Here is a 17,819-nt window from a genome sequence, read left to right as displayed (position 1 = left end):
CCATACAGAACCTCACTATTGATGCCCGGACAGAGGACACAGCACAGATTACGTACATAAAGACACGATATACAGACAGTGCTCGTACAGACGCACCCCTGGAGACTGTCAGACACAGACGCCTCCCACAAATAAACATTCCAAAGCCCCGTAACACCCAGCCTCCGCTGTCCTGTATATACCCTATCCTGACTGACACAGAGATGGTCCTTCCGTCAGAGGACGCAGTGCCACAGCCCACCTTCTCGTAGTAGGAGTCGACGACGATGACACAGTAGGTGGTGATGAGGCAGACGACGTAGCTGGAGATGTCGGAGAAGCTGATGTAGACGCCGTCCGTGAGGGCGATGATGAGCGTGAACAGGTCGTAACCCACCGTGTAGAAGAACCAGATGGACAGCTGCCACGACACGCACTGTAAGGCAGGGTGGATGGTTAGTGAGGCGGATGGTTTGGTTGGTTGGTTGGTTAGGGGGTCGGATGGTTGGTTGGTGAGGTGAATGGTTGGTTGGTTAGTGGGGCGGATGGTTGGCTAGTAAGTCGGATGGTTGGCTAGTAAGTCGGATGGTTGGTTAGTGAGGTAGACGGATGGTTGGTTTGTAAGGCGAATGGGTGGTTGATGAAGTAAATGGTTGGTTGGTGGGCTGAAGAGTGGATGGTTGGTTGGTTAGTGGGACGGATGGATGGTTGGTTAGTGGCGCGGAGGGTTGGTTGGTGAAGTGGATGATTAGGGTTCGTTAGTTAGTTTCTTTATTAGGTATGTGGACGGTTAGTTAGTTCCTTTGATGGTTAGTTAGTTCCTTTGATGGTTAGTTAGTTTTTTCGTATAGATCGGGATGTGTGAGCCCACATGTTTCCCTGGCAGTATTAACAACAGTGAGTGGTAAGAACCTGATGTTAGCTGAGATGGCACGAGCAACTGTAAACCCTAACTGAGGTTATTCAGTTAACGCTATGTATACATATCGTATATAACCTAGCCTGAGCCAGGTACCCATTTTATCGACCAACCCCCAAGGAGAGGATGAACAGCTGGGGTTGACTGTGGACTGAAAGCCCCCAACCAGGGTTCGAGCCTGTGTGCTCGACCCCGGGAGGCGCTGTAAGTGCATCCTCGTCCACTACAGGACTGAGGTCCATAGTTATGTTGCTAGTTATGTTGGTAGTTAAGTCTCTCGCTAATCACTCAGACTGCCCGGCAATTGGCTCGTTAGTTGTACGTTTGTTTGTTTGTTGTATATAGTTGTTTTTCTTGTGGTTAAGTTAGAAGGTGTACTACTTACTATGTTAGTTAGGTATCTAGTTCATGAAGTTAGGTAACTGTCAAGTTACTCATGTGGTTGGATAGGGACTCATTCGTTCATGGGTAGTTAGTTGCACAATTCAGTCTGGGTAGTTAGTTAGTCTGACACGCAGGTGTCATGACGACAGGGGGAAGGTAGGTAGGTAGTTAGTCTGGTATGCAGGTGTCATGACTTCTAATGGGTAGTTAGTTAGTTAGGCTGGTAGGTAGCTGTCCTGAGTTCAGTTGGTAGTTAGTTAGTTAGTTAGGCCAGGAGGTAATTGTCTTGATGGCTGTGGGTAACTGACTGGTTAGTCTGGTAGGTAGCAGTCGTGAGTTCATTGGTTAGTTCGCTGGTTATGTTGGTCAGTAAATGTCACGCCTGCAGTGAGTGAGTGACAGTAATAAAGAGTGAGAGTGAATGTTTACCGAGAGAGAGAGAGAGAGAGAGAGAGAGAGAGAGAGAGAGAGAGAGAGAGAGAACCCCCTGACATTAATTATACTATAACAACGGTATAAAACTGCAGCAATGGGACGGTGTGTGTGTGTGTGTGTGTGTGTGTTCGGAGAGGAACAATGGAACCAATTTCATTCCGGGACTGTAAACAACACGTCCGAGGCTGGAATGAAACGAACACATCTTTGCCCGCTCCATCATGGCCGGCCAGAAACTATGTGGGGGAAAAAGATAATGTTTCTGAAATATGATGACGTTCTCGGTGTCGCTGGGACGTTAAAACAATAAGGCTAGTGCTTTGGTAATGTGAAAATGGTGATAATGCCCACGCAAACACGAACAGCTCACACGCACACCAACCAGCATACATGCATGTACGGAGACACACGCCCAACACACAACACAAACATGTACACACACACGCACACACACAGCACTTGTCAACAATCATATCTTCACACTATGCTGGAGACTTGCACTAGACACCCTCAGTGTGGTGGTGGTCGGGGTACGTGTAGATGTGGTTGGGATGGGAAGATGGCCGGCGAGGGAGGGTAGGCCACCCTACTACCTTCCAACCCCTTCAACACGAGACTCAGTGCACCAAGACGCTGGCTAGATGGTGACACAGCTTCAGGGGAAAGCACTCCACTACCCCAGTCGACCGAACTGCCTAAGAAACGTCAAGAAATTTTCCTCAGCACCAGCCAAGCTCCTCTGCTCCATCAGCAGTGCCTCTCCCCAGCGATCAGACTAGCCACGACCCATTGCTATCACCCCACCTCCAGCCTCCTGTGCACAAACATCACGTTTGATCGGGTCAACACAGACACTGCAAACGTCATACATCCTCAACAGTTTAGTAAAACGAAGACATCCACCACCCACCACCTCACATCTGTTGTTCTCACCTTTCTCGAGCCCTACTAAGGCTTTCGATGTATGTAGCGAACCACACCTTGACCATCATCGAAGTCATCAACCCTGGTCTGCAGACTCGTCTTATTCCATGGCTTCCAGACTTCCTCAGTTGAGGATCATCAGGCTGTGCGTTCCCCAAGGGTCATATCCTCCTTCCAGTCCCTCATCTGTGAGGCGCCTTATCTACTAAGATGGGACGCTCGTGTTCCCTGTCCTCATCAGCGATGCGCTGATGGACGCATCGGCTCGACGGAAGCACGCTGATCGGCTCCACCGTTCGCATCAACGTTGACAACAGTTCGTCCGACAACCGTCGCCCTCTACGACACTCACCTACCTCCAAAATTACCGCTAGACTACCACCATTCGTCAACATCAGCTAAACCAAGACTATCCTTGTGCAACACCCTCGCCCGCTACCCTGCCTTACCCTCAGTTGTCTCACTAGAACCCAGCAGCCTCCAGGCCGAGAGCATGGTGACCCTCTGGACGACACATCAGTACCATCATCTAATCTTCCAGCTATCGTGTGTCGCCTCTACATTCCGGCACTACAGTATGTAAGTAGCCTTACTGGCACTGCAGTATGTAAGTAACCTGACTGGCACTACAGTATGTAAGTAGCCTCACTGGCACTGCAGTATGTAAGTAACCTGACTGGCACTACAGTATGTAACATATATACAAACGTAGATACGTACACAGATAGATTTCTATGCGAACAAGAGGTCAATTTCAGAGAGAAAAGATGGCTAGATGCATCGTCTGTGTCTAGACCGCCACGTAAGAGGCTGGTAGAGAAGATGGATCACCGGGCAGGTATAAGCGATGGTTTCTTGCGATGGATACAAGATTATTACCTCAGTGGAAGGGAACAAAGGACACAAATCAGGGAAGTCTTCTCGAAATGGGTTGAAGGCACCAGTGGCGTACCGCAGGGGTCTGTCCTGGGACCATTGCTGTTTTTGATCAGTGTGAACAACTTGCTGGAAGGTTTGGACTCGTACTGACCCTATTTGTAGGTGATGCCAAGGTCATAAGGGAAGTAGAGAGCGAATAGGATTACATCCACTTACTAGGGGACTTAGAATACTCCAAAGATGTTCAAAAATATATATGATGACATTTAACCCTATTAGATGTAGAGTTCCGAGGATAGGACACAGTGAAAGAAGGTCCTGACACAAATATTACATAGCAGGAAATGAGCTGCTGGAATCTATGTACGAGAGGGACTTGGGAGTTGGCATCGCCCTGTCTTAGGAGAATACTAGAGACAAACCATCTGCTGGCAAATATCACAATAGTGTTCATTGCAAGTGTATATGGACACGGAAATATTAGCAAGATGTTCACTCTCAAGAACAGGCCAAAACTAGAATATGTTTTTCATGTTTGGTCACCGCACTGAAAGATGCACAAAGAACTAACAGATGAGGTCCAGATAAGGACAATGATACCGTAATTGAGTTGAGTTATGGGAAAAAGGTTCGAGATCCTGTATTTGATAGCCATCAAAGAGCGAAGAGTGAGGGTTGAATTGATCATAATCTCCAAATTCCTAAACCAGTTTGATAACGTAGACAGTGAACAGTTCGTCGAAAGATGCAGAAATAGAACAACCAGAGGACATACCACGAAATTACGGAGGAAACGTGTGACAAAGGACGTAAAGACGTACTTATATTAGTACTGGATGATGGAATAAACTGAGTCACGTGACACTTAATGTGGGCGTCATACAGAAGTTTGAAAAGCTGTGCGAGAATAGAGAAAGTTGAAGAGATGGGACCTCACGAGTGTACAATTCCCTCCTTGCCCAGTAAAACAGGTAAATGGAAATATGTTAAAGACACACATACATACATACATACATACATACATACATACATACATACATACATACATACATACATAAATACATACATCATAAATACATACATTCATCATACATATAGATATACGTATAGATGGATAAAAAGATAGTGAATCATCGATAGACAGTTAGGTATAGGGTATAGACAGACATTGGGCTATCTTTTTAGACTACGTCAGACCAAGATAGACTAGGCCACACCAGGTCAGGACAAGGTAAGACCAGGACAGGTCACATCTGGTCAGACCAGGACAGGTCAGACCAGGACAGGTCACACCAGGTCAGACCAGGACAGGTCATATACTCACCCTTAGGACGGCCACGATCAGCAGACCACCGACGAAGGAGTAGATGGCGGAGGCGAATACCAGCGCCCACAGCACGCCCTGACCTGCGGTACGACAACGGTACAGTGACGGTACAGTGGTGCAGTGACGGGAGATGGTACAGTGGTAAGGTGACGGGAGATGGTACTGTGGTGCAGTGACGGGAGATAGTACAATGGTAAGGTGACGGGAGATGGTACAGTGGTAAGGTGATAGGAGATGGTACAGTGGTGCAGTGACGGGAGATGGTGCAGTGGTGCAGTGACGGGAGATAGTACAGTGGTAAGGTGACGGGAAATGGTACAGTAGTGCAGTGATGGGAGATGGTACAGTGGCAGGAGACGGTACAGTGGTGGGAGATGATACAGTAGTACAGTGGTGAAAGACTGTAGTGGTGAATTGGGGCAGTGTCGCCAGTGGTTTATTCATAGAGCGATACAATGGTTTAATGGTGTAGTGGTTTAGTGTTTGGTGTAGTGGTTTAATGGTTGATCAATGCAGTGATGTAGTGGTTTAATGGTACAATGATTCAGTAGGGCAGAGATGTAGTGGATCTTAGGTAGAATGGTGCAGTGGTAGTGGCACCACTGGTATAAGTGGCAATGTTAGTGGAATCACTGGTGTAAGTGGCATTGGTGGTGGCACCACTGGTGTAAGTGGCGCTGGTGTTGGCACCACTGGTGTAAGTGGCGCTGGTGGTGGCACCACTGATTGTAAATGGCTGTAGGGACAGTGGTGCCAAAGTGTTGGGAGTTAGATCAGACAAGTGTTGCAAGCATCACAATGTGCCATCTTTGACTCAACGAACACAGAAGTGTTCTTCAGAATAACAGTTATGGCTCTACATACACATGAACAAATACTGAACAGTTCTTACAGGATAAGAGTAATGGCATTATAGTCATCAAGCAAGACTCAAACTCTATATTCTATAAAGCTTTTGCGAGTGAAAATGAATATATTGGCAGAACCTAATGCACACACCCCAGGGACCCAGCCTCCGTGATCGAAGCTCATATAGTGACTGAAGTTATTTCCTAATAGAATGAAATCATCAGTGATCTGTCGTGTGAGCCACACATGAGAAAAGAATTATATACATAAAGGCATCTCAGTAACAATTCTTCATTGTTACATAACGTCTGTCTTAGTACAAATTCTGATATGAATATTCTATTATGAACAGGAGGAGGAGTCTCTATCAGAACCCGGGATGTTTAAGAAACCGTGGAAATGATCCATTAATAGATAGAGAGGCAGGTGGGGCATATGAGGGAATGATAGATAGAGAGACGGGCGGGGCATATGGATGAACGATAGACAGAGAGACGGGAGGGCACATGGGGGTGAACGATAGATAGAAACAGAGAAGGAATTTAGAAATATTTCCAAAGATGGTGATTACAACAGACAGAGCGTCCATATATGTGGCGAGTGATGTGAGGGTAAGTACAGAGGGAAGGTGGCACCCCGGCTGGAGAGTTGGGGGAGCTTAATGAGCCAAGAAGGTGATACAAGATAGAATTATAAAGGTAAAGACAGAGGGATGTGTAGACAGAGGCATCGTTATTTAGATACTAAGAGGCACCTACAAGAGAGAGAGAGAGAGAGAGAGAGAGAGAGAGAGAGAGAGAGAGAGAGAGAGAGAGAGAGAGAGAGAGAGAGAGAGACCTACCTGGGGCAGTACAGTTGATTCTGGGGATTTTCTTGGAAGCATTGGCCAGGGCGGCCGAGGCTGTGGCGTTGAGGTTGACCGTGGTGGTGGGTCTGGAGGAGGGGGACGTGCTGACCAGGGCGGCGGTGGTGTTGGCCTCAGACGACGTGGCCCACGACGAGGACTCAACCAAGGCCGCCCCTCCTCCTCCTCCTCCTCCTCCTCCTCCCTCGCCCTCTTCAGTGACCTCCTCCTGCTCCGTCGACAACGACGAGGACGTGGGTGGGGAGAGGGACGACACGACGACCTCGTCGTCCTCGTCCTCGCGGAGCTCCAGCGTCAGCGGGGAGGACGTCGTGAGTGACTGGAGGCTGATGTTGGCTACAAGCGTCGGCAGCAGCGTCGTCTGCGTCACGTCCAACGCCTCCTCCTCCATGTAGTCCGGGGTCTCGTTGGTGACGGGAGGCTTGGCGGCGACGGGGAAGAAGCCTATGGGGCAGGTGGCCGAGTAGAAGTAGTAGGAGGAGGAGGAGGTGGAAGAGGAGGCAGCGTCGGAGGAGGCGTTCGAGGAGGCATTGGAGGAAGAGGAGGAGGAGGAGGAAGAGGAAGAGGAGGAGATGATTCTGGCGGAGGACTGGTAGGTCTCGACCAGTACCCAGGTGAAGATGACCGTCTGGACCACGCTGACCAGCTGTGTGGGAGAGCAGAGGAAGAATTAGACCAAGGTGGGAGTGTGGCTCAGGGAGAGTTACAGTGTGTGGGAGAGGGAAACAAGGGGGCTACAGTGATGTGGGTGTGTGTGTGTGGGTCTGTGGAGGGAGAGTCTGGCTACTTGGTGAATGAATATCTTGTATTTTGCTTCACTCCCAGAGGTATACACGTGCACACTCCCAGGGCTATACACGTGCACACTCCCAGAGCTATACACGTGCACGCTTCCAGAGCTATACACGTGCACACTCCCAGAGCTATACACGTGCACGCTTCCAGAGCTATACACGTGCACACTCCCAGAGCTATACACGTGCACACTCCCAGGCCTATACACGTGCAGATTCCCAGAGGTATACACGTGCACACACCCTGACCTATATACGTGCATACTCCCAGATGGTACTCGCGCACACTGCCAGGGCTATAGTCGTGCACACTTCCAAGATTATACGTGCACACTCCCAGATCTACACGTGTGCACTCCATGAGCTTTACATGTGCACACTCTCAGAACTAAACAAGAAAAATTCTAAGACTTGATGTAAGGATATACAAAGCCACTTATGTGTACACAGTCCCGTGTGTGTGTGTGTGTGTGTGTGTGTGTGTGTGTATGTGTGTGTGTGTGTGTGTGTGTGTGTGTGTGTGTTACCAGTGAGTTCCTGATTGTGTGTGTTTACATGAAAATGTGTCTGTTCAACGTGCACATAACTCACCGTCTGTGCGTGACCATCAATGTGCACATGACCACTTGTGCACATCATCCCTGGTTATACATGAGAGTCAGAGAAAACATGATTATTACTTCTCCCTCCCCTCCTCTCTCTCTCTCTCTCTCTCTCTCTCTCTCTCTCTCTCTCTCTCTCTCTCTCTCTCTCTCTCTCTCTCTCTCTCTCTCACCCGTTATCAACGCCACCCATCCCTCTGACCGTGCACAACACGCTCCACTTAGCACCCTTTTCATTATACAGACACACACACACACACACACACACACACACACACACATGTGTATAATGCTTACCCTCCCTCCATCCCTCCCTCCCTCCGTTTTTCCCACCATTTGACCTTTCCCCCTCCCCCCCTCCCCCAGTGCCCCCTCCTTCCCATGGTCATTAAGGAAAGATTAGAACTACATACAGACACCGTCGGCCTCTACCCTTTACCTGCACCATTTTCGGCGCCATTTGCTGCAATCGGTGAACCCACCACCAGGCATGTCGGCCACTACGGTGTGTTTTTCATATTTTGGTTGAGACAACACAGGCAGCTGAGGTCCTAATCAGGGCTATCCCATTAATGCTCTCTTTCTCTCTCTCCCCCCCCTCTCTCTCTCTCTCTCTCTCTCTATATATATATATATATATATATATATATATATATATATATATATATATATATATATATATATATATATATATATATATATATATATATATATATCCTAGCCTGAGCCAGGTATCCATTTCATCGATCAACTCCTAAGGATGGATGAACAGCTTGGTTGACTGTGGACCCACTGCCGTAACCAGGATTCGAACCTATGCGCTCCACCCTGGGCGGCCCACGAATGCGTCACGACCAGGAACGCTAACCACTACGCCACGAGAGTCCATATTGGTTGTAATCTTTTTTTTATTTCTACAAGAATAATATAATGTGATGTGACGCTGTTGTAGCGAGATGCATAGTGGTTTACGAGTGACCATGGTGCTCTACGAGTGACCATGTCTTGGTGATGGTAATAATGTTATTCAATTTTTCTTTACACTTATTCGCTATCTTCTGCATTAGCGATATAGCACCAGGCACAGACGAAGAACAATGGCTCATCTTTTGAACATATCTGTTCATTTGTTAATATCCATTCTCTAGTTGTCATGTATTATGCAACGGAATCAGAGCTCCCTATCCACTACCAGGCCCCACAGACCTTTCCATGGTTTTCCCCGAACACTTCAATATGCCTTGCTTCGGCCAATCATCAGTACGTCGCCCTCTGTATACCACATTGTCCAAGTGCGTTCTATCCCTTGCACGCAACACACCCTCCTGCATATTCAGGCCTTAATCACTCAAAGCATCTTTCCCTCTGTCCTCCTGTATTGTCCTTAGCCTTCCCCTTTACTTTGTTCCATTCGCTGCTGACGCAGATATATTCTTAGTCAGCATCTTATGTTCACACTTTCTGCTCTCGCAATCATATTCTTCATACTACCACAGTTCTAAGTTACCCTATCATTTCTTACTCGACCAACTCCTTCACTTCACATGTTGTCCTCAAGAGGGTAATTTCTCGCACTTCTATCCTCTCCCGTATGTTCTGATCTAGGGCACACGTCTCTCATCCACACCACACCGTCGGGAACTGCTATACCATCAAACATGCCCACCTTTGCCCTGGCAGACGGTAAATTCTCTTTTCACAAACCTCACCGCCCACAGGACGTTTGCCTCCTCATCCATCCTAAGTCTTATTTTAGCTCCCATGACTCCAGCAACTTCTATATCCACTTCCAGGTATCTAAAAACCCCACTTCCTCCAGGTTCTTTCCCTTAAAACTTACATTCCAGCCAACCCGTCTCTCTTCTTTTTAAGCTTAACAACCTTCCTTTTTTACTTACATTAAATCTCAACTTCCTCCTCTAATATACTCCCAAACTCAGACGCCAACCTTCTGCAATTTCTCACTCGAATCTGTCACAAGTACCGTGTCATCAGCAAACAGCAACTGACCCACCTCCCAGGTCCCCTACCCATAACAGTCTATAGACCCGCCTCTCTCTGCAAGACCCTCTTATCTACTTCTCCTATGACCCTGCCCATAAGAGGATTGAACAGCCATGGTGAAATCACACAACCTTGCTGCAGATCCGCCTTCACCTGGAACCGTTTCATCCTTCTCTTCTACTACTACACACACACCTTACTCTCGCGATAGCAACTGCTCATCGTTCCTAGTAGCTTTTTCCCCGACACCACACGTTCCGTAACACCCTCCACAAAGCATATTTATCAGCCCTATCAAACGCTTTCTGCGGATTAATAAATGCCACGTACAGATCCTCCTCTTTCTCTAAGTATTCCTCACACAGATTCTTCAGCGCAAACACCTGATCCACACATCCTCTACCACTACTGAAACCACATTGTTCCTCCCTAGTCTGATGTTTTGTACATGCTAATACCCGCTCAGTTACCTCACCAGCCAGTTACCTCACCAGCCAGTTATGCTAAACTGTCGTATGCCTCAGTAATTCGGACATTTCCTTTAGCCACCCTTTCCTGTACACGTATACCGCCAGCCCTCAAGTTGCAGCATTTTATGCTGCTGTGGTGTGTGTGTGTGTGTGTGTGTGTGTGTGTGTGTGTGTGTGTGTGTGTGTGTGTGTGTGAGTTACTGAAATATGTGTTGTAGTAAGCACATGTTTAGATGTTCAGATTTAGAGTCTAGGTGATTTTACTGATCGCGTTGATCCAGTGTTCAATGTGTGTGAGTTCACAGTAGTAAAGTAGAGATACTCATATATAATTCTTATTTATTCCTCTGCTCGACGTGAACATGCTTATCAACTAATATTTTGCTGGAGATTGTTGGTTATTTTCTCTGAGGAAATGATGTATTTATTCCATTCTGGATTCACAATACTTCCCTCAGAGTATATTACATTGATTGTTTACGTGATGAGAATCTTGCCCAGAATTTGTACACCATGAAGTTGGTAGCAAGATCAGCCAGCTGCCATCTCCTATTGCAGCAGCGATGTTGTGTGTGTGTGTGTGTGTGTGTGTGTGTGTGTGTGTGTGTGTGTGTGTGTGTGTGTGTGTGTGTGCATCAACTAAATGAATAACGTTTTTATGTATGAAAATATCTAGCTACAGTTTTTTTTCTAGATATCAGGTCTGGTTCACTGATTAGACCCGAACCCATCTAGTGTTAGACAAAATATCTTATACTAAAGTAAATATCATGACATATTCCTGTACTAGATAAACATCTGTATGATAATATGAGACACGTTAAGTCCTTCCTGTAGACGCAGACGTGGGTGACATCGCCCCACGAGGGCTGGTAGGAGCCAAACGAAGCTAAATGACAAGAGGGTTTGAGTGACCTTCACTACAAGGGGACCGGAATAGCCAAGTAGTAAAATTGCTTTTAATTCTATACCACACTTGGTCGGTCGTCGCTCCTCTTATACACGAGCACTTTTTATTAAAAGGTTCCAGTAACAATAATCACGTGTGTGTGTGTGTGTGTGTGTGTGTGTGTGTGTGTGTGTGCGCACGCCCACCACCACCACCAAGGTCATGATCATGAAAGATGTATTGGATGGACGATATTCTGATATCTTGTAACCCACTGACAGTGTCGATATAGGCAAGCAACAGAGTGGCACAGTGCCACAAGCCCTAGCGACGTGATACACTATCATAAGCCCGAGCAAAGTAACACAGTGCCACAGCGAAAGACGGTGGCTCTGTGTCAGACACGGCAGAGTGGCAAAGTGCCACACCTCCGTCAGAGTGGTCCAGCGTCAGAGCTGAGCCACACAACAACATGATCTTGTTACGAGAGTAAATATTACAGTGTTATGGTGCGCTTCACAACCCCATCATTATTGTGCATCACAATATCACGTGCGGCGCTGGACACGACAGCACTGGAGGGGGAGGGGGCGAATGCTGATTATTCGTGCAAGGAAAACAAGCAGAGAAATCCATATCATGAACTAACACATCGCATGAAACTCATGTGAATAAAAGAAGGATAAAAAGAGTCGCGGAACAAATACTATTAGAGAGGAAGATGGAGATAGATATTGATTAGTTTTGGTGGCTCAGTATATTGTATTTTACTGACGGACGGGTTGAGGACCTGGCAAGAGAGGATCTCGAGGTATATATACGTTGCTGGATCTATGTATTGTTCATCAACAGCCAGGAGAACATGGCACCAGAACCATGAACAGCCAAGAGAACATGGCATCAGAACCATGAACAGCCAGGAGAACATGGCACCAGAACCATGAACAGCCAGGAGAACATGGCACCACAACCATGAACAGCCAGGAGAACATGACAACAGAACCATGAACAGCCCGGAGAACATGGCACCAGAACCATCAACAGCCAGGAGAACATGACACCAGAACCATCAACAGCCAGGAGAACATGACACCAGAACCATCAACTGCCAGGAGAACATGACACCAGAACCATCAACAGCCAGGAGAACATGGCACCAGAACCATGAACAGCCAGGAGAACATGGCACCAGAACCATGAACAGCCAGGAGAACATGGCACCAGAACCATGAACAGCCAGGAGAACATGGCACCAGAACCATGAACAGCCAGGAGAACATGGCACCAGAACCATGAACAGCCAGGAGAACATGGCACCAGAACCATCAACAGCCAGGAGAACATGGCACCAGAACCATGAACAGCCAGGAGAACATGGCATCAGAACCATGAACAGCCAGGAGAACATGGCACCAGAACCATGAACAGCCAGGAGAACATGGCACCACAACCATGAACAGCCAGGAGAACATGGCACCAGAACCATGAACAGCCAGGAGAACATGGCACCAGAACCATGAACAGCCAGGAGAACATGGCACCAGAACCATGAACAGCCAGGAGAACATGGCACCACAACCATGAACAGCCAGGAGAACATGGCACCAGAACCATGAACAGCCAGGAGAACATGGCATCAGAACCATGAACAGCCAGGAGAACATGGCACCAGAACCATGAACAGCCAGGAGAACATGGCACCACAACCATGAACAGCCAGGAGAACATGGCACCAGAACCATGAACAGCCAGGAGAACATGGCACCAGAACCATGAACAGCCAGGAGAACATGGCACCACAACCATGAACAGCCAGGAGAACATGGCACCAGAACCATCAACAGCCAGGAGAACATGACACCAGAACCATGAACAGCCAGGAGAACATGACACCAGAACCATCAACAGCCACGTCGACCACTGTCATACAGCCAGGCTGTCGTCAGCGTCTGGCTGGAGTGAGGCAGAGGACGTGGCTGGAGCGTCATGGCTCCCGGTGATGTGTGGAGCCTCAGGCCTGGGACATCAAGGCGGATGGTGCCTCGTGGGACATACAGTCAGGTGGCGAGTCGTGGGACATACAGTAAGGTGGCGGCTCGTGGGACATACAGTCAGGGGTCGAGTCGTGGGACATACAGTAAGGTGACGGCTCGTGGGACATACAGTCAGGGGGCGGCTCGTGGGACATGTAAGGAGACTGGTGGTATGGCGTTGCTGTGTCTCACATTACTGTATGTAAACACTGTAACGAGGAAAAACAAAAGACGCTGGCAAGTTTCCCACAGTGCTCACAACACCTGCTCCTTTGTGGCTCTGAACACCTTCATTATCTACCTTCCTGAAGGTCTCCAGTCTTCCCCGTGACTCTGAGCGGCCCCGTCTCTTCTGTTATTCAGAACGACGCCGCCAGCCCTTCAGTGTCACTGTGAGCGTCACTGTCTTTTTTTGCTGACCTGAACACCACACTTCTCTGTCATTTAATTCCCACGGGGTCCATCATGTGACTCTGAACGTGTTCAGTCTCACCCGTGACTCTGAGCGTCACCAGTTTTACCTGTGAGTGAGAACGCCTCCAGCCTTACCTACGAAGGTGAAAGCCGCCAGCTTCTGTTTCCTGCCGTTCTCAACGCTTTCCAAGGTCGTCTTCCTTCACTCGTGAAGGTCCTTAGACTTCATCTATGGCCACAGCTCGAGACCCGACCCTGACCTGTTTCTCAAATCCCTTTACTTGAATCTACGGTTATCCTTCATCCCACCCCAGGCTACCTCCTCCACACTCCAGGCTACTTGTGCCACGCTCCAGACTACCTCTGCCACGCTCCAGGCTACCTCTGCCACGCTCCAGGCTACCTCTGCCACGCTCCAGACTTCCCTCTTCTTGCAACTTTCAACGTTCGGTCGACCTGCAGCACCGGGAAGACGCCCCTGGGAAGCCACTGCAACTCTGGAGGTCCGATACCTCCTGAGGCCTTAACAATGATGGGGAGGTGGTGTGGGTGGGGGCGCCGCCCCGTGGGGAACTGATCATGAAGCAGGAGAGAGAGAGAGAGAGAGAGAGAGAGAGAGAGAGAGAGAGAGAGAGAGAGAGAGAGAGAGAGAGAGAGAGATGACGGGTGACATATCAGGGGCCTCTGGTGCCAACTGTCTGTTCTGCCATCTCACAACACTCGCGTCGTTCCCTCGAAGGACCAGGAAGACCATAAAGCTGCCGTTTATGTGTGATCGGCCAGTCGTGAGTGTGTAGGACCCGCCCACTCGGATTGCATGACGGATACCCCATGGCGCCAGCAGCGGCCCCGCCGATGGCCTCGCCATGGTCCCCGTCAGTAGGCCCTCTGCGTCCCCGGCAGCGCGTCGCCCCGGGGATCTATCCCATCATGACACACGGTGTGACGTACCCTGAGGAGTGTGGTAGTGATACAACCAGACGCTACTGGCCTCGGCACTTGGCACCATGAGCAACGGCAGGAAATAGACCAATGTTATCACTGGTAGGGGCGGCAAGTAGAAGCCAGGGTATCTGTACCAGTAACAGCATCAGTAGCAATTACATCAGTACCAGTAACAGCATCAGTAGCAATCACATCAGTAGGAGCAAAAGCATCAGTAGCAATCACATCAGTAGGAGCAAAAGCATCAGTAGCAATCACATTCGTAGCAACAACAGCATCAGTAGCAATCACATTCGTAGCAACAACAGCATCAGTAGCAATCACATCAGTAGCAACAGCAGCATCAGTCGTATTAACATCAGTAGCAATAACAACAACAGCAGCAGCCACATCAGTAGTAATGGCGTCCATAACAGTACGAGCCACAGTAGCAGCAGCAGCAGCAACAACAATAATGGTCTCATCAACAGTAACAGTAGCAGTAGCAACAACAGTAGTAGCAGTAGCAACAACAGTAGTAGCAGTAGTAACAACAGCAGCAGCAGCAACAGTAGCAGCAGTGGCACCTGTCAACTGTGAGGTCTCTCTTTAACAGGCTGGATGAGGTCGTCAGCATCTGCAGGTCAGTCACTTGCTATCACAGAGGCGTGGCAGATTATTCCTGGGTCGTGGTATATACAGAGGGTCATGAACTGTACCATCTTCTGCCCAGGCGTGGTGGTGGCGTACTGCTATTCTCTCATCAGAAACGACGCCCATCCCTCCTTCTTAATGTTCAAAATCCTAAGGGTTTGGTTGGTACTGTGGGCGTGCACAGTACTGGACGTCGAACCGTCCACACAGCTTCCATCATGTACCACGGACTGAGTGGGACAGCAGCATTCTAGACCTTCCCCACACATTGTCAGAACAATCTTGACGGATGTGGCTGACTAGTACCTGCCATGCCAGTTATTGCCGCCCATCGGTCATGATCCAGATGTGCTAGTCGCCTTCCGCAGCCGCGACCTCAATATCTGGGGGCCGTGTGTCAAGATATAGAGGCTGCTCAGCGATTCTACAGTAATATCCTTTGGGAATGAAATGAATCCCTGGAATGAAATGGTGCTAAGCATGGATGAGGTACAGACCAAAGAGAATAATTGTATCAGCTGGAGGGACACTGCCGTATCCCTCCATGTATGTTTGTAAGGCTACACCAGGATGACGTGCCTTGGATAACACCGGTCCCTCTACCACAACACCACTCACATCTACAAGACCCTCCAGAAACAAATTAACCCGCGAGAGATATGAGCTGCGAAGAAATCTTTCTACACCACAACACCTGCAACAGTGTGACATCAGCCGGTGGTATAGGACAATGAAAGAGGCGAGTGGTTTGGACAAGTATTACTTACCCATCTAAATAAAAACCAGCTCAAGTTGTTAACGTACGCACTGCACTCATCTGCCAGGGACTTTTCCACACTGAAATCACCCGCCTTCCGGCCGACCTTCCAGCCTTAAAACCTCCGAGTGGGAAGAGTTTGACGTCAACAGACTATTACAGTTTCAGGCTAAAGCGTTGCACTTTATCCACTGAATTGATTATGAAACTCTACAGCAAGTTCTCCCCTGAGCTGGTCTAGCCCTTCTGCTCCATCATTAATACCTTCTTCCGACCCATTGCCACCATCCTAATCCGTAACTTACTTCGTGAAAGTTTTCTGTACAACTGGATTTACATTGGACACTGCAAGCCACAAAGACCCTCAGATGTTTAGTCAGTGTTAGCATCTCCGCCTCACCGGTTCCACTGCTTTCATCCGTTGCAACTTAGAGACACACCGACGTCTGTATCCTTCATCTTCACTGGCTTCACCACAGCTTTCGACCCAGTCGTCCAGAGAATCATCATCAACACAGCCATTAACAATGGGGTCGCGAGGGGTGTCTTATTTCATAGCAGACTTCCTCAATGAGCGTCGTCGTCGGGCTGAGCGCTTCCGTGAGGCATCCACCCACTTCCTCACCTGTGACGTCAAAGAGGAAGACGAGAACCTCGCAAAATTCCCAGTCCTAATGAACGATGAGGTACTGTGGCAATCTCGCCACCGTCAGCTCCTACCGGTAACAGCTCCATCGTCCCTGAGTTGCAATGCCCCACCACTGCCACACCGAACCCATCCGAACTCGTACAGCCCACTTCGAGGACAATCATATCCTACCTGCTGTGATCATCATTAATGATCATTATCATCATCATCATCATCATTAGTGTCTTCCGCCGGCCTTGGGGTAAGCCTGGGTCATACTGAGGGTTAGGTCAAGAAGGTCATCTCGACATACTCACCTTCACTACACTAGATCTTCACAACATCTTATCTTCCCTATCTATCATCACTACAACGTCATCTTCACCACAATCACATCTTAACTACGCCCTCATCACCACTACATCGTCAACACCAATGCTACCACCAACACCAGCACAACAACATCATTAAAACCATCACCATCACCAACAACATCAACACCTCTGAGACCACCACCAACAACAACAACAAAAACAGCATCAAAACCGCCAGCACCACCAAAAAAAAAACAAAAACAGTAGTACCATCAACAACAATAACAACAGCACTAGAAAAAGAAGAACATTCACCACCACCGCTGACAACAACAACAAACAACAAAAACAGCAACAACAGCAACGAAAAAACAACGGCAACAAAAACAACAAATACAACAATAACAACAACAACAAACAATAGGGGAACAATCATGGTCAGCATCATCAAGAGCAGACCATTAACAAAAGCACCAACAGCAACATCACTTCCAACAACAGCGACCAACAGGAGCACCACTGCAAGTGTCTGGTGATGTTACCGTTGTTGTTGGTCGTGCTCCTCAACCAACAACAACGACAACATCATAGACAATAACAGCAACACCTTCACCAACAACAGCAAATCAGGTCACGTCTTCATCAAGATAACCACCAAGAACCAACACAACCAACACCACCCCCAACAACAATACTACTACACCACCACCTCCGATGATAATACTACTACTACCACCGACAACAACAATATTACTACTACCACCGACAACAACAA

General features: G+C 48.3%; 1 protein-coding gene across 2 annotated transcripts in view; it reads right to left on the bottom strand.

Moving 5' to 3' along the window:
- LOC139761933 (uncharacterized) overlaps positions 1 to 17,819 on the bottom strand; it is a 167,373-nt gene that overhangs the window by 6,014 nt on the left and 143,540 nt on the right. For both annotated transcript variants that reach the window (XM_071686617.1, XM_071686618.1), the window contains exons 3-5: positions 6,538 to 7,207; positions 4,845 to 4,927; positions 242 to 415 (exon numbers count right to left, since the gene is read on the bottom strand). In XM_071686617.1, coding sequence (XP_071542718.1) covers positions 242 to 415; positions 4,845 to 4,927; positions 6,538 to 7,207 — 927 coding nt within the window. The remainder of the gene's footprint in view (positions 1 to 241; positions 416 to 4,844; positions 4,928 to 6,537; positions 7,208 to 17,819) is intronic.

Source organism: Panulirus ornatus, chromosome 42, assembly GCF_036320965.1.
Source record: "Panulirus ornatus isolate Po-2019 chromosome 42, ASM3632096v1, whole genome shotgun sequence".
In the NCBI taxonomy this organism is placed as follows: domain Eukaryota; kingdom Metazoa; phylum Arthropoda; class Malacostraca; order Decapoda; family Palinuridae; genus Panulirus; species Panulirus ornatus.
This window is presented reverse-complemented; position numbering and strand designations above follow the sequence as displayed.